General features: G+C 40.4%; 1 protein-coding gene across 3 annotated transcripts in view; it reads right to left on the reverse strand.

The window, feature by feature from the left end:
• STXBP2 (syntaxin binding protein 2) overlaps nt 1-8967 on the reverse strand; it is a 41618-nt gene extending 32651 nt beyond the window's left edge. For 2 of the 3 annotated variants that reach the window (XR_015794707.1, XM_088133528.1), the window contains exon 1: nt 8718-8967. Coding sequence is in view for 2 of the 3 variants with exons in the window: in XM_088133528.1 (XP_087989654.1) it covers nt 8718-8754 (37 nt within the window). In the remaining variant the exon portion in view is untranslated. The remainder of the gene's footprint in view (nt 1-8717) is intronic. The other variant, XM_088133527.1, reaches the window with a different exon arrangement.
• Nucleotides 8968-13334: the final 4367 nt, after the last annotated feature.

Below are 13334 nucleotides of genomic sequence, written 5' to 3' on the forward strand. Positions count from 1 at the left end.
AGAAACCATTTTGTCCCAATTGAGGCACCAGGCAGGCAAGGTAGTATCAAGTCTGGTTTCCATATTTGGCAAAACAGATGGTGTTCTATTTTATGTTACTTCCTATAGTCATAGCCCGCATCTCCTCCAGAAGTTCAAAGTAATGTACATGGAAATCTCTCCACATTTTACCTTCAACAAACAGTCATATGAGAATGGGTTGGGTTCAAACAGAGCATCTGACTGTGAAGAACCTTCGGGGTCAGATGGGGATTGAACCTGAGACTCCTTGATTCCAGTGCAACAACTTAATCATGAAAATGCACTGGCTTTGCAACTTTCACTCTATTAAATCAACACGTAGAAGAACATTTGTTTATCTGTTCTAATTTAAAAAAATAATTTAAGCATTCTATTGCAGAAAATATTCACTATTAGATCTTCTAGATTAATATTCACTAATATTGCATTTTACAATCCCTCTGGACTGTTATTAACCTGCAAAGATATTTTCAAACAAGCACAGACTACCCAAGGCTCTGCCCAGAAAACATGGCAGGATTGTACAATGGAAACTAACACTTTCATTTCTCAGTAGCATTCTGAAGATTTGTCACTTGTAGGAGTAATTAAGGGGAAGGAAGCATTCAACTGTCTGTTGGAAATGTCGTCATCTCTGTAACTCGGAGATGCTCATGTAGAGAGATTTCAAAAACTAGCTTGCCGTCTAAGTTGCAACAACAACAAAAAAACACTAGCATATAACTGTCACTGTACTGAACCTTCCAGGGTTGAAATACATAGTTCTGAAGAAATGCAAGTATAGTGAGCACACAACAATAAACTCAGTTCTACAATCTCTGAATATAGGCTTGAAAGAATGTGTGTAACCCATCCATAGTGGACATATCAGAAGTCCCAGGGCATGGGAGGGAAGAGAAGATACTATACATAATTAGATTTTAGCACCAGCATGCAGAAACGAGCAGAAAGCTGAATTACATCAGTGGAGGCTCGGCTAGTTCATAACATCCACTCAAACAATGAACAGCAAGGGTGAGGGATTTTTCTTTCAATTCCCTCAAGAATAATCTGGCAGAAGCTGAAGCCAGTGATAGACTGGCCCAACATACAATCTGGCAGGACCACAAATCTTAATTCTGACACTCCTTGCACATGTGCAAGTATGCTCACGCTACCAATCCTGTCTCTCTCCCCCCCTTAAAAGGCCTTTTAAAAAAAAAACAGAATGTCTCCAGCTTTTATCTGAACATGAAAGACAGAGACAGTGTTTGACTAGGGAGGAAAACACTCTCAACAGATGCTAGAGCAACATTTTATTCTGTTTTTTTGGATAGGCAACAAACATTTCATACCTGAAACCTGTTGGGCTTATCACCAATTGTTTTCCTGGCTACTGCTGATACTGGGGTGACCCTTGCATCAGGCAGAGTAAGAAAACCATCTCAGGCAGTAGAATTTGAAAAAGAGCAATGAGAAACTACCCCTCCTCTTTCTAAGTCCTCCTGCCACTCTCCTTTTGTGGCGTGCAAAGTTCAGGGTTTACTTGTACCACACACGAGTCCCATACTCCTAAATTAGCCTCCTAATTTGCGAGATGAAAGACCAGGGATTGTAAGGTATTGGTGGTATATAAAGGAAATAAATTACCGTATATCCTCGTGGATAAGATGAGAATTTTAGGTGCTACTACACCCCAAAAATTGGGTTTGGCTTATCTGCAGATGGGCTTATCTGCGAGTACATAACATAGATTTTTCCCTCAGCTCTTTAAAAGTACCTGTATATCCTATATATACTCACAGATAAACTTATCTGCAGATAAGCAGACTTTGATTTTTTAACCAAAATATCATGAAAAATGCGCCACCCGTGGATAAGCCAGTTGTGAAAATTAAAACATACGAAAATGTTGAGGGTCAGTTTATCCAGGGCAGCGCATTTTTCATTATAAAAGTTCAAGGATCAGTTTATCTACAGATGGGATTTTACAGGAGTATATACAGTAATAAATAATCAAATTATCACTTCCCCAGTGTCACTTTGGGTTGCTGATTGAATTAGGTCCAATACACAGAACAGAAAGGAAGCAACTTTTCCTCTGAATCAGGCAGCAAAACGCCTTGGGATCCTCCTCTCCTCCACCCCCATTTATCTCTGCTCTGAGGAGCTTCCTATTTTAATTCTGAAGCCAATATCAGAACTGTGGGTTCAAATCCAGCAAACAGGTGTAACTGGTAATACCTTCATTCCTTATTAAAAAGTCATCAGCTACCACACTTTGGCTTTAGCGATCATCCTCCATCTTTGTCCCACATTTTACTGATACTAAGTCACTTTATGGAGGTGGAAAAAAAAAAAAAAAGGAATGCAACTTTTTCATACTTCTGGACAGCATCCTGCTATACATAGCCTGACTGTGGCTATCATAATGTACAAATATAAATATACTTTTCACTAGGAAGCAAGGAAGCCTAAGTGTCTTTTGCAAGCATTTTGAGTGCCTGTGACTAGTTGGATGGAAAAAGTATTTTGTTCTTTGGGCTAAAAATAACAAGTTGTTCAAAATGTTCAATAATGCTAAACACTTTGTTACAGGAACAAGCTGCACTGAGACTTGAACTCATATATTCCTCTTTTTCATTTCCTTAACCCTGACTAAAATAGGAATCTTTTCTCCTATAATTTCCATTAATCCCAAGTTAGTATTTCATATGAATTCTAAAGGGTAGTTAATTTTAACATGTTGTTTAAACAAGCCAGCTTCATATCTTGGAATATGAAACTGGATCACATAACTCAACTAAAATTGAGATTAACCTAATCTGTCTGAGACTAGGGTAAGGGAAACCCTCTACGCCACCCAGAGTCACTTGTTTTTTGAGATGGGTGGCTATATAAATTGGACAAATAAATAAATAAAATAAGTAAGTCACAGAAGTCCTCTGGGTGATTTGGGGTTGGCCTCTTTCTCTCTCAGCTGAACCTACCTCCCAGGGTGGTGGTAAAATTGGGGGAGAGAGTCCTATGTTCACTACCTTCAGCTCCTCGAGGAAAAGAGGGACAGAAATCTAACAAGTCAATAAATGAAGAGCCAGGAGTCATCAAATGGACATAAAAGCTCTTGATTTTTACCCCACAGCTATGCCAGAGAAGGGTTGTAAAGGAAAAGCAAGTCAACCTCACCAAAGGTAATTCCTACAATCATCCTTAACCAGTTTGTTAAACCTGGATGTACCTCATTTGGTTCTCTCTCTCTCTCTCTATATATATATATATATATATATTTTTTCATTCATTCATTCATTCCTAGATGCTTAGCTAATGTATAAACTGAGGGATAAAATACACTTAGTATATCTCATTCATTTGTCCCATTGTAATTGGGGCAATGGGACAAATTGCTGAAATGTAGTCTTCAGCCAAGTATAAATTGCATGAATCATAACAGTTCTGTCTTATTATGATGTGTGAATCCACCTATTATAGTATATAAACCATAATATATGATAGGGTAATTTTCCCCAGGTGTGCTGGGAGTGGAATTAGAGCAAAAACTAAATTTGAGTTTATTGTATTTACAACATTAAATTTAGTTAATAGACAATTACTTTCCAGTAATGCATTTAATTATTTTTCACTTCCATCACATTAAAAATTGCAATTTGTTAACAATGTTTGGAGGGCTCTGGGGCTAAATCCAAGGCTTTCAGAGGCAGCACACAGCCTTAGGGCCTCAGGTTGTACACTTTTACTTTATAGTTTAGTTTGTTATATGAATCCAGCCAAAGGTCATTTTTAAAGGAAATCAACCCTGACTGCTCATTGGAAGGATTGATAATGAAGCTCAAGCTCAGATACTTTGGTCACCTAATGCGAAGAGAGGACTCTTTGGAAAAGACCTTGATGCTGGGAAAGATTGAAGGCAAAAGGAGAAGAGGACGGCAGAGGATGAGATGGTTAGATAGCATCACTGAAGCAATGAGCATGAAACTGAGCAAACTCAGGGAGGCAGTGAAGGACAGGAAGGCCTGGCGTGATATGGTTCATGGGGTCACAAAGAGTCGGACACGACTTAACGACTGAACAACAACAAAAGGTCATTTATTCAATACACACTGCCTAATAAACCATAGATTAACATGATGTGTGAATCCAGTCACTAAGAAGATGGGTTTTGATTTATAACTGTATTACATATAAATTCAAAATTTCACAAGTCAAAGTTAGTTCACTACTAGTTGGTGCCATGTTCTACATTTCCATGCCATGTTTTGTACATCTCAGAGTGCATTTACAGACTGTAAATAGTACAGTTTCCAGGTGGTCTGTGTGGATTTCTAATCTGACAAAAAGGGCTGACTTCCCTACACTGTACCAATCATCAGCTAAAACTTTCAACCAGCTACAAATGGATATTCAGTGTAGATCTTTACTCAACCTTGAACATGATGTTACCAAGAACAGCCCATTGCAGTACACTAGATATCAAGTCACAGTGTGTGACTGCTAAACCAATTATTTCTAGTCAGTCACATAAAGGTTTTTTTTTTCATTAATAGACATCCTTTGAACAGGTCTACACCTTAATGGCAATGGAAAGAAGGAGAGTTAAGTAACAGCCCTGAATTAAGGCTTTTATTACAATGGAAGACAAACCAATTCCAAGCAAACAAGGGATTAGGCAGAAAGTACTCTACAATTTGTGGGTGTTTTATGTTCCACCCTTCCTTTCTGTGGTCTGGAATCAAAACAAAGCTCTAAACAGAATCAAAGCTTAGCAGACATTAGATGGGAGACACTATTCTCACAATCTTTCCAAATTATGAAACTTCAAGCACCAGAGCAAACATGACTGAGAAACAAAGACCTCTTGGACTGCAAAGGATCACACTATAAATGTTAAAGGCCATTTTTCTATGAGTAGAATATACCAGCTACTGCTCTGTCATTTTTCCAGCTGTACTATTTTACAAGCAGTGTTAAGTCAGGAAAACATAATGCTCTTTTATAAGTTATTTACTTTCTTTTGAGACTAGGTCTGTAAGTAAATCATTTTCTTATATGCATGTTACAGAATATCTCTATCTTTACAGAGACTCCAAAGTTGGTTCATAATCTGGAGAGTACTAGAGTGGATTGGGGAAAGGGGTGGGGGAGGAGAAGGAAAGAAATGATGTGGACCAAAAACAGTTGGGGGAAGGGGATCACCATACTCAAATAAACGTTTGTGGGGCTATTTTAACTCAACAGGATAAATCCAACTGGAACAGATAAAATTTTGAAGTAGGAACAAAATAAGCTATTTTCCAAAGAAACACAACTGGAAATAGGTAGAAATTGAGCTGTATTCATTTGGAAATTAGACTCAACTGCTGGACCTATTAAATGGCAACCTCACAGTTAACATTGGAGCTTTCATAAACAAGTCACAGCTTTTTTCCAAATGCCACTAGGATGTAGCACTTTTTTGCAGTTAATTTTGTTATTTTCTTTGTATGCAATGTGATGAGAAAATATAAAGATGTTATTAAATTTTAAAGATTGCTGGATTAAGGTGGCAATACATGTCTATTTGGATGGATTCGAGACACAGGTTGCCAAGGAGTTCCACCACTGAACTGAACATTCCTATCTTTTAGAATCCAAGAGAACCAACTGTTGCTACCTGACGAAGCTTACAGCACAACCAACCAGGAACTCTCCAAAATGCTACAGCATAGTTTGTCTTCTTACTTCCAGACATAAATCCCTTTGATAACTTTTCAAGATTATTCTCCTCCTATTCAGATATAACATACAGAATAGGAAGAAGGAAAGTTCCAAGGTTCCTAATAGCATAAACAGCTTAAAGATATATAATTAATATAATTATAAACTATATTAAGGACATGTATTAATATAATTCCCAGGCACAATGCCTGCAACTGAGCATCAGTAGGTTCTTTTCCTTCCATGTGTTCAGCTTGTGGTTGAAGGGAAGATGTGAAAATTGTGTTAGGAATTAGCCAATTTCCTAAAATTTTAGAGCAGATCTTTTTTAATCAAATGATTGGTAGATGAAAGTACCAAAGATTAAAGAAAACTAATATATTACTAATACATTATGTTCTTAATAACATAACATTCATAAGAATCAGATCACAATACACAAAAAAGGAAAAACAATATTTTCTATTCTCAAAGCATATGAGACTAATATACATCCTCACTCCTTTTGAAAGGCTGAAATATGAAAAAAAAGTGCTTACTGTGTTGGATAATTGTTAAAGACAATTTAGAGTGCTCCTTATTATAGTCTTGTTAGAAATGATGTCTTTGCACTCAGAAGAAGTACATTTACATACATTTTCAACTATTGTTTTAAAATGTCTGCACTAGAAGAATGGAGAATAGCGAAATATTTTAACAATTTTACTTAAACTAATGCCATCTCCTTCCATCCCTGAAGGAAGTTATATAGTTGTTTACACATCTAATAAGGATGTAAACAAACTAATGCAACTCTGCATGTATCACTGGATTTTAGTCTGGGAAGTTTGGAGTGATACCCTAAATCTGCAACAAAATTGGAATGTTCTTTAACTGCAGAACCCAATCTGTAAAATGGCCACAACTGTACAATAATGCTGAAAGGGAAAACATACTTTGGATTGTAAAATACTACCAATTAAAATCCAACTACTTATGATATATGAACTAGGATATTTATTCCTCTTTTCTTAAGTCTAATATATCAGCAACTCACTAGCCTTTCTACTGCATAGAAACCTCAAAAACAGCCTCAGAATTTGCACAATATGTATTTTAGTAATAATAGAAGTTTATTATTTTTTTCTATCAGACATATTACATTTACAGTAAACATACTGGGTAACGATATAATATACTATATGGGCATAGAGTGTAAACACTCTTTTCAGTCTGCAGGAAGTAAAGTTTGATTTCTCTTTTTTTGTTCTTTGGAAGGCTGATGTGACTAGAATTCAAAAACTCTTGAGTGCAAGCATTACTTTGAGTGCTAGAATTACATTCCGAGACTACTCCTATTACTCAAGCTTCTTTATTTCAGTAATCAGTGGGATAGTTCATGGTGATGAAGGGGAGGCCATTTTGTTACAACTATGCTAGAAGTTAGGAGCCACAAGTCCTTGTTAAATAGTCAGAAGATCTAGACAGAACACACTGATGATCATCAAAACATGAATTAGGATTTGACATTAGTCAGTTCCTAATACAATGTTTTAATTCTGTCTTCCCCACACAGGTTCCCCTTCTTTGTGTTGGAATTGCAATCTCAAAAATACCAGCCAAGGTAATCAAGAATATCTTGATCAGTATCTTTGGGAAATAACAGGTTGGTTTAATTAATCCTTCTCTTGGTACGGTAAAGAATCTAAGCAAAACTGCTGAAATCAATACTACGTTGGGGGTTCATTGCAGGGCGAGAAGTATTGGGTAGTATCAGGAAGATGGAGAGAAAGAGGTGTTGGGGCTGTACCAATTAGGCATGTGCTTAAGTATAATATCATAAGGTAACAAAGGGGTATTAGTTTTAAGGGCATTTATTTTAAGTAACTAAGAAAGGTTCAGAGCCATCCCTGCTCCTTATTGGGGCCTATTGCTTGCAGGGCACTATCAGTGGTAGACTGAATTTAAGTATTTTACAAAGAAATAAATTCTCAAGCATAAATATACTTAGAAGAGTGACAGTTCAAGCTTCCAGTTCTGAACCTGAGTGGAAGAGCCGTATTCTAAGTCACATTAGAGCAAGCCACAATGGCCTAGTTCAAGTATGTTAAGCTATGATTGGTGGTTCTCCACAACATACTAAGTCAATACAAACCATTTATATTATGGCTTAATGTTAGGCATGACTCAAATTTACCTTGAGGAGAAATTAGCATTTCTGACTGTTCAATCCCCATCTCTGTGAGATACACATATATTACAATGCTGCACTTTTTAATAAAGTCTTAATATCTGGCAGTTTAAGGAAAAGAGTGTAAATTTGGAAAGATTTACCACAGAGCTGCAGAGGATAAATCATACTGGGTGCCAGAACATGTATTTTAACCGTCAAAAAAGACTACAAAAATTAATTTGGTTTTCACATATTTAACATATCCTCATTAAGAAGGCACACAACTGTTTAACTGAACAACTCAATGTCAGGAAAAAGGAACCAGACTTAAAAGACAAGGTTGTCTGCTTAAGGACTGGGGAAAGAACAACACAATATCCTAAAAATATGTCAGCAATGAAAGCGGGTGCTATTTCTCTGGAAAAAATTAGACTCTGCTTTGTAAGAAGGGAACTCTTCTCCATGGTTAGCGATTGCAAATATGGAAAACAGTTTAACTAATTCAGAATAAACTGCTGTGTGAGGACATGAAGAATTTTAAGAGACAGCAGGAAGAACGAAGAAATGTAAGCAACTTCCAGAGTTGAGGAAGTCTAATTTCCATATTCGGACCTCAGTGGGGCATGAGAAGTTGGGGAGGAGCCGTCAGGCCGGCCCCCCTAAGACTGCTCCTATCAGAGAAGCCCCTGTTGCTACCAGAAGCGTATGACAAATGAGCCCGGGGCAGACTCGCGGGAAAAGCGACGTGGAACGGAAGGAGCGGCTCGCGCCCCCCTCTCCCTCGAGAAAGCTACCGTCCTCACAGCCGCGAGTTCGCAGACGCAAACGTCCCACACCGCCGGTTCACACTCACTCTCGCCCACGACCGCCTTCAGCCCGGTCGGCGCCATGTCACCCCCAGTCCCTCTTTGGCGGCGGCTGCTGCTGCTGCTGCTGCTGCGCCGGAGGCTGCCACTTCCGCGTCTCTAGGCGGGAGGAGCCGACCTCGAACCTCGCCACCTCTCAGCCCGCCCGCGGGGACACACCCCTCACGTGCAGGCTCCCGCGCTGTCGCTGCGACCGGGCGTCGGAGCCCGTCTGGCTTCGAAACGGGCTGCTTGCTACCGGTTGCGACCTGCAGCGGAGTGCTGCATTCAGTGCGGGGCGCTTCGGGTTGCAGCTGCTTGCCAGGAAGAGCCGCCTTTTTTACAAGCAGCTGGCGCTTGCGGAGCGGGGCAGAAGTGATAAACACAATTATAGGCGAAGATTGATAAACACCCAGTAGTTCCGTTCCGTGCTTTCTTCGGTATGTTCCACGGCGCTTCCATTTTTAATAGTACTTTTATTAAGCATTACAATTAAAAAGATAAAAACTAATACAAACTAAAAATAAAAGAATAAAAAGAAATAATACAAAGTGCAGAAAAGAAAAAAAATAGGAAAATAGAAAAGAAAGACTATAGTAAAGAAAAAGAAAATAAATATATAAAGAAATGACTTCCCCCTTCATCACAACAAATATAAACAATTTTAGTAACTTATCACCCTCTCGTAAAATACAATAAATGATCTCTTCTTCCCATATACCATTTCTTATCTATAAACAAATCTTTAATATCTTGTCATTTCAGTCCTGATTAGCAAAAGTCCATTAAGAGTTACCAGAGATAACAGCATATCAATTTTAACCTTGTTCAAATAAACAACTTTATATTCCTTTTACTTTTAACAATCTTGATTTTTAATCCTTTCAAATAATGTCCTAGAACTTGATTTCATTTTTTCTTTGTCCCTTCTCACAAAACTCTTCAAAGCTTTAACAAGGCTCTTCTGTAAATCCAATATAGGAAGGTCATCCAGGTCACTCTTTTGGTTTGTTATTTGTATATTGCTTTTAATTATTACGACATCAGCCAGTTTCATTTGTATATCCAGTGAAGCATCTTTTTCGATATCATTCTTGTGGCCTGTCATTTCTAACTCCACTGTCATATCAGTCTCAGTCCAGTATAACTTGTTCCTCTTCCATAACATCTTTTAAACACAGTCTATCTATAGAGGCAGACAGTCTTAAAATTAACTTCTGGGTCCATTGTTCACAAATATCCCTCAATATGTCCAGTGATAAAATATTTTGCTCCATTCTGTATTAGTTATGTCAAAGTTAAGTGTTCTTCTCCTTTAATTGTAATCTTTAGTTCCTTCTGGTTCTGTCTAGTGTCCAACCTTCAAAGTCCCAACCTATCATTTTTTTTTTAAGAATTCAAAACAAAAGTATTTCCCCATTGTAAGGGTTCTCAGAATTAATTCCAAAATCTTATTTCAAATCCATCTGGACCCTTATTCTGTTTGTAACTTTCCAAAATCAATGTTCTAATCACCCTTTTGCTGTATAATGCATCCTTGCAGGAGGGAGTGTTTCCAGCGCCCTTTAAAGAGGCGTTGGTGCACCCCCTCCTCAAGAAGCCCTCCCTGGATCCTACTGTACTAGACAACTTTCGTCCAGTCTCCCACCTTCCCTTCTTGGGGAAGGTGATTGACAAAGTGGTGGCTTCGCAGCTCCAAAGGGTCCTGGAGGAAACGGATTATCTAGACCCTTATCAGTCAGGTTTCAGGCCCGGCTATGGAATGGAAACGGCATTGGTCGCACTTATGGATGATCTCTGGTGGGAGCGGGATGGTGGAAGTGCGACCATCCTTGCTCTCCTTGATCTCTCAGCAGCGTTAGATACTGTCGACCACGGTATCCTATTGGGATGGCTCAGGGATATGGGGGTGGGCGGCACAGTTTTGTGCTGGTTCACCTCCTTTCTCCAGGGCCGATCCCAGTCGGTGGTGATAGGGAGCGAGAGGTCCCATCCTCGGTCCCTCCATTGTGGGGTGCCGCAGGGTTCGGTTCTCTCTCCGCTCCTTTTCAACATCTATATGAAACCGCTGGGCGAGATCATCCGTCATCATGGGATGAGGTATCATCAGTATGCTGATGATACTCAACTATATATCTCCATCCCTGGTGAGGTAAGTGACGCCGTGACCGCCCTCTTGCGGTGCCTGGAGGCTGTGAGGGTTTGGATGGGGAACAACAGGCTCCAGCTGAACCCCGGCAAGACGGAGTGGCTGTGGGTTAATGGCCCCTCTGTATCCGGGACGTTGTCATTGTTGGTCTTGGATGGGGTAGCACTGCCCCAGACAGACCCAGTGCGTAATTTGGGGGTCATCCTGGACTCACGGCTCCTGCTCAAAGAGCAGGTGGCAGCCGTGGCCAGGAGGGCTTTTGCACAGCTTCGGGTTGTGCACCAGTTACGCCCTTTCCTGGATCGGGATGCCCTGCGAACAGTCACTCATGCCCTTGTTATCTCCCAGATAGACTACTGCAATGCGCTCTACATGGAGCTACCCTTGAAGAGTATCCGGAAGCTTCAGCTGGTCCAGAGTGCGGCCACGCGAGCAATTTTTGGGGCCCGAAGAAGGACCCATATAACACCTTTGCTCCGTGAGCTGTATTGGGTACCAGTTTGCTTCCGGGTCCAATTCAAGGTGTTGGTTATCACCTTTAAAGCCCTACATGGCATGGGACCAGGTTACCTGAAGGACCGCCTCGCCCCCATGATTTCAACCTGTCCCACCCGATCTCACAGAGAGGGCATGCTCTGGATCCCCGCAGTAAAAGAACTTTGATTAGCGGGGTCCAGAAGGCGGGCCTTCTCTGCTGTAGCCCCCGCCCTTTGGAACATCTTGCCCCCGGGGGTGAGACAGGCCCCCTCACTCCAGGCCTTTTGGAGGGATTTGAAGACCTGGCTCTGCCATCTGGCCTGGGACGGGGAGGGAGGATATCAAAAATGGGGTTGGCTGGCCCCTTAGCAGCCTGGTGTGGCCTCTATTGGCCTCTTGGATTTTTTAGCTTTTTTATCTTTCTCTTTGTACTTTGGTTTTATAATCTTTTAATTATGTATTGTCGATTTTAGTTTGTTGTAAGCCGCCCAGAGTCCCCCGTTGTGGGGAGATGGGCGGGGACAAGTCAAATAAATAATAATAATAATAATAATAATAATAATAATAATAATAATAATAATATTCCAAAATCCTTAAACTTGTATTTAAAACTTCTTTCATTAAGCATTGAAGGAAATTCACCCAGTGTGGTAAAACCTATTGATCCAAAGGTTCCTAATAGCTGAAAAGCAGTTAACAAGCTATTTCCAAAAGTGTTTAGAAAATGAAGTATGCGAACCCAGTGTCCATAAAGATGCCAGCCACGGTTTGAGCAAAGATGCCTATTTCCTCAATCTCCCAAAGCTCTAACCTGCTAGAGACTGCTGTCCTCACAAGGAGCAACTGTCTGGAGCACTTGTGAGTGATCACAAGTCCTCTCTTTGTCCAGAGAGGAATTACAAAGAGCCAGTCTACTTGCCACCTCTTCATTCTGCTGTGGTTCGCCATTTCTTTCCTGGAAGTCCCATTCCATAGCATTTCCAAATGAGCTTTCCCCTTTCTCACTTTAATTGGGTTGAGGCATCATTTGGTTTGGACTATGGAAACTATACAAAGAGAAGGAGGGTTTTGAAGGAAAAGTGAATAGTTTGATACGGAAGATGTGAGTTTTCAAATAAGGAAGGCTGGGTTAGATGAAGAGAGACAATCTAGGGTGACACCATTAAAATGGGTTCCTGCTAATGTGTTGCAAGTTCTGTGGAAAGCCATATGATGTGTGACTTTACCCAGGCATAGCAGGAGGCCAAAATCAAAGCCCAACCCTGAAAACAAATTCTGGAATCCTGAAAAAGTAGAGAAAAAGCATCTTCTCCCTCTTGAGGCCTGAAAAGGATGGGAAAAAAACACAACCAGAATGATGAGAGGAGAGCTAGAACAGGGCCCTTTTAGAGATTTTTAGGGCACTTTCACGCAGCCATTTTATGCCACTCTCAGATTAGCACTGTGCTCCTGTGCTCCACCTGTTCTTGTCAGCTGAGCCAATTAAAGTCTGACTCAACTGTGATGCCAAACAGGTATCTGCAGAGGCAGTTTCACAGTAGGAATCCTCAGGTGAATGTTTTTAATTAGAAGAGCTCTTGCCTCACCCCATCTCCTGGCCTCTGGACTCCCCCTTCCCCATAAAGGTTAAGTGCCACACTACCATTACACACTACAGAGGGTGGAACATTGGCCGAATGCCAGTTTTTGCTCCCTGCTGTTGATCAGCTGGAGGAAATGCTACTTAGCTCTTGTAGAGCTTTCAGTGGGCTCATCCTCATGTTCCACTAAGCATGTATGAAATGCCTTGCACAGTTTTCAGAGGACATATCTGTCTGTACCTCACCTGTTCCTTTGTGGAGTCAGATTAGATGCATTTTCAGCTGTACTGGTATGAAGGTAGTGTTTTCTTCCTCCTCCACCAGAAGTTTACAGTGTCACACTGACAACGTTAGTGGTGATGTGGTTAGAAGCTGGGATCGACTTAGCTCTCATTGGCTGCTATGGAATCCCCCTCTGA

Source organism: Python bivittatus, unplaced genomic scaffold (genome assembly GCF_059951505.1).
Source record: "Python bivittatus isolate LINGU-HERP-01145 unplaced genomic scaffold, Pbiv_v1 ctg000080_np1212, whole genome shotgun sequence".
Taxonomy (NCBI): Eukaryota; Metazoa; Chordata; class Lepidosauria; order Squamata; family Pythonidae; genus Python; species Python bivittatus.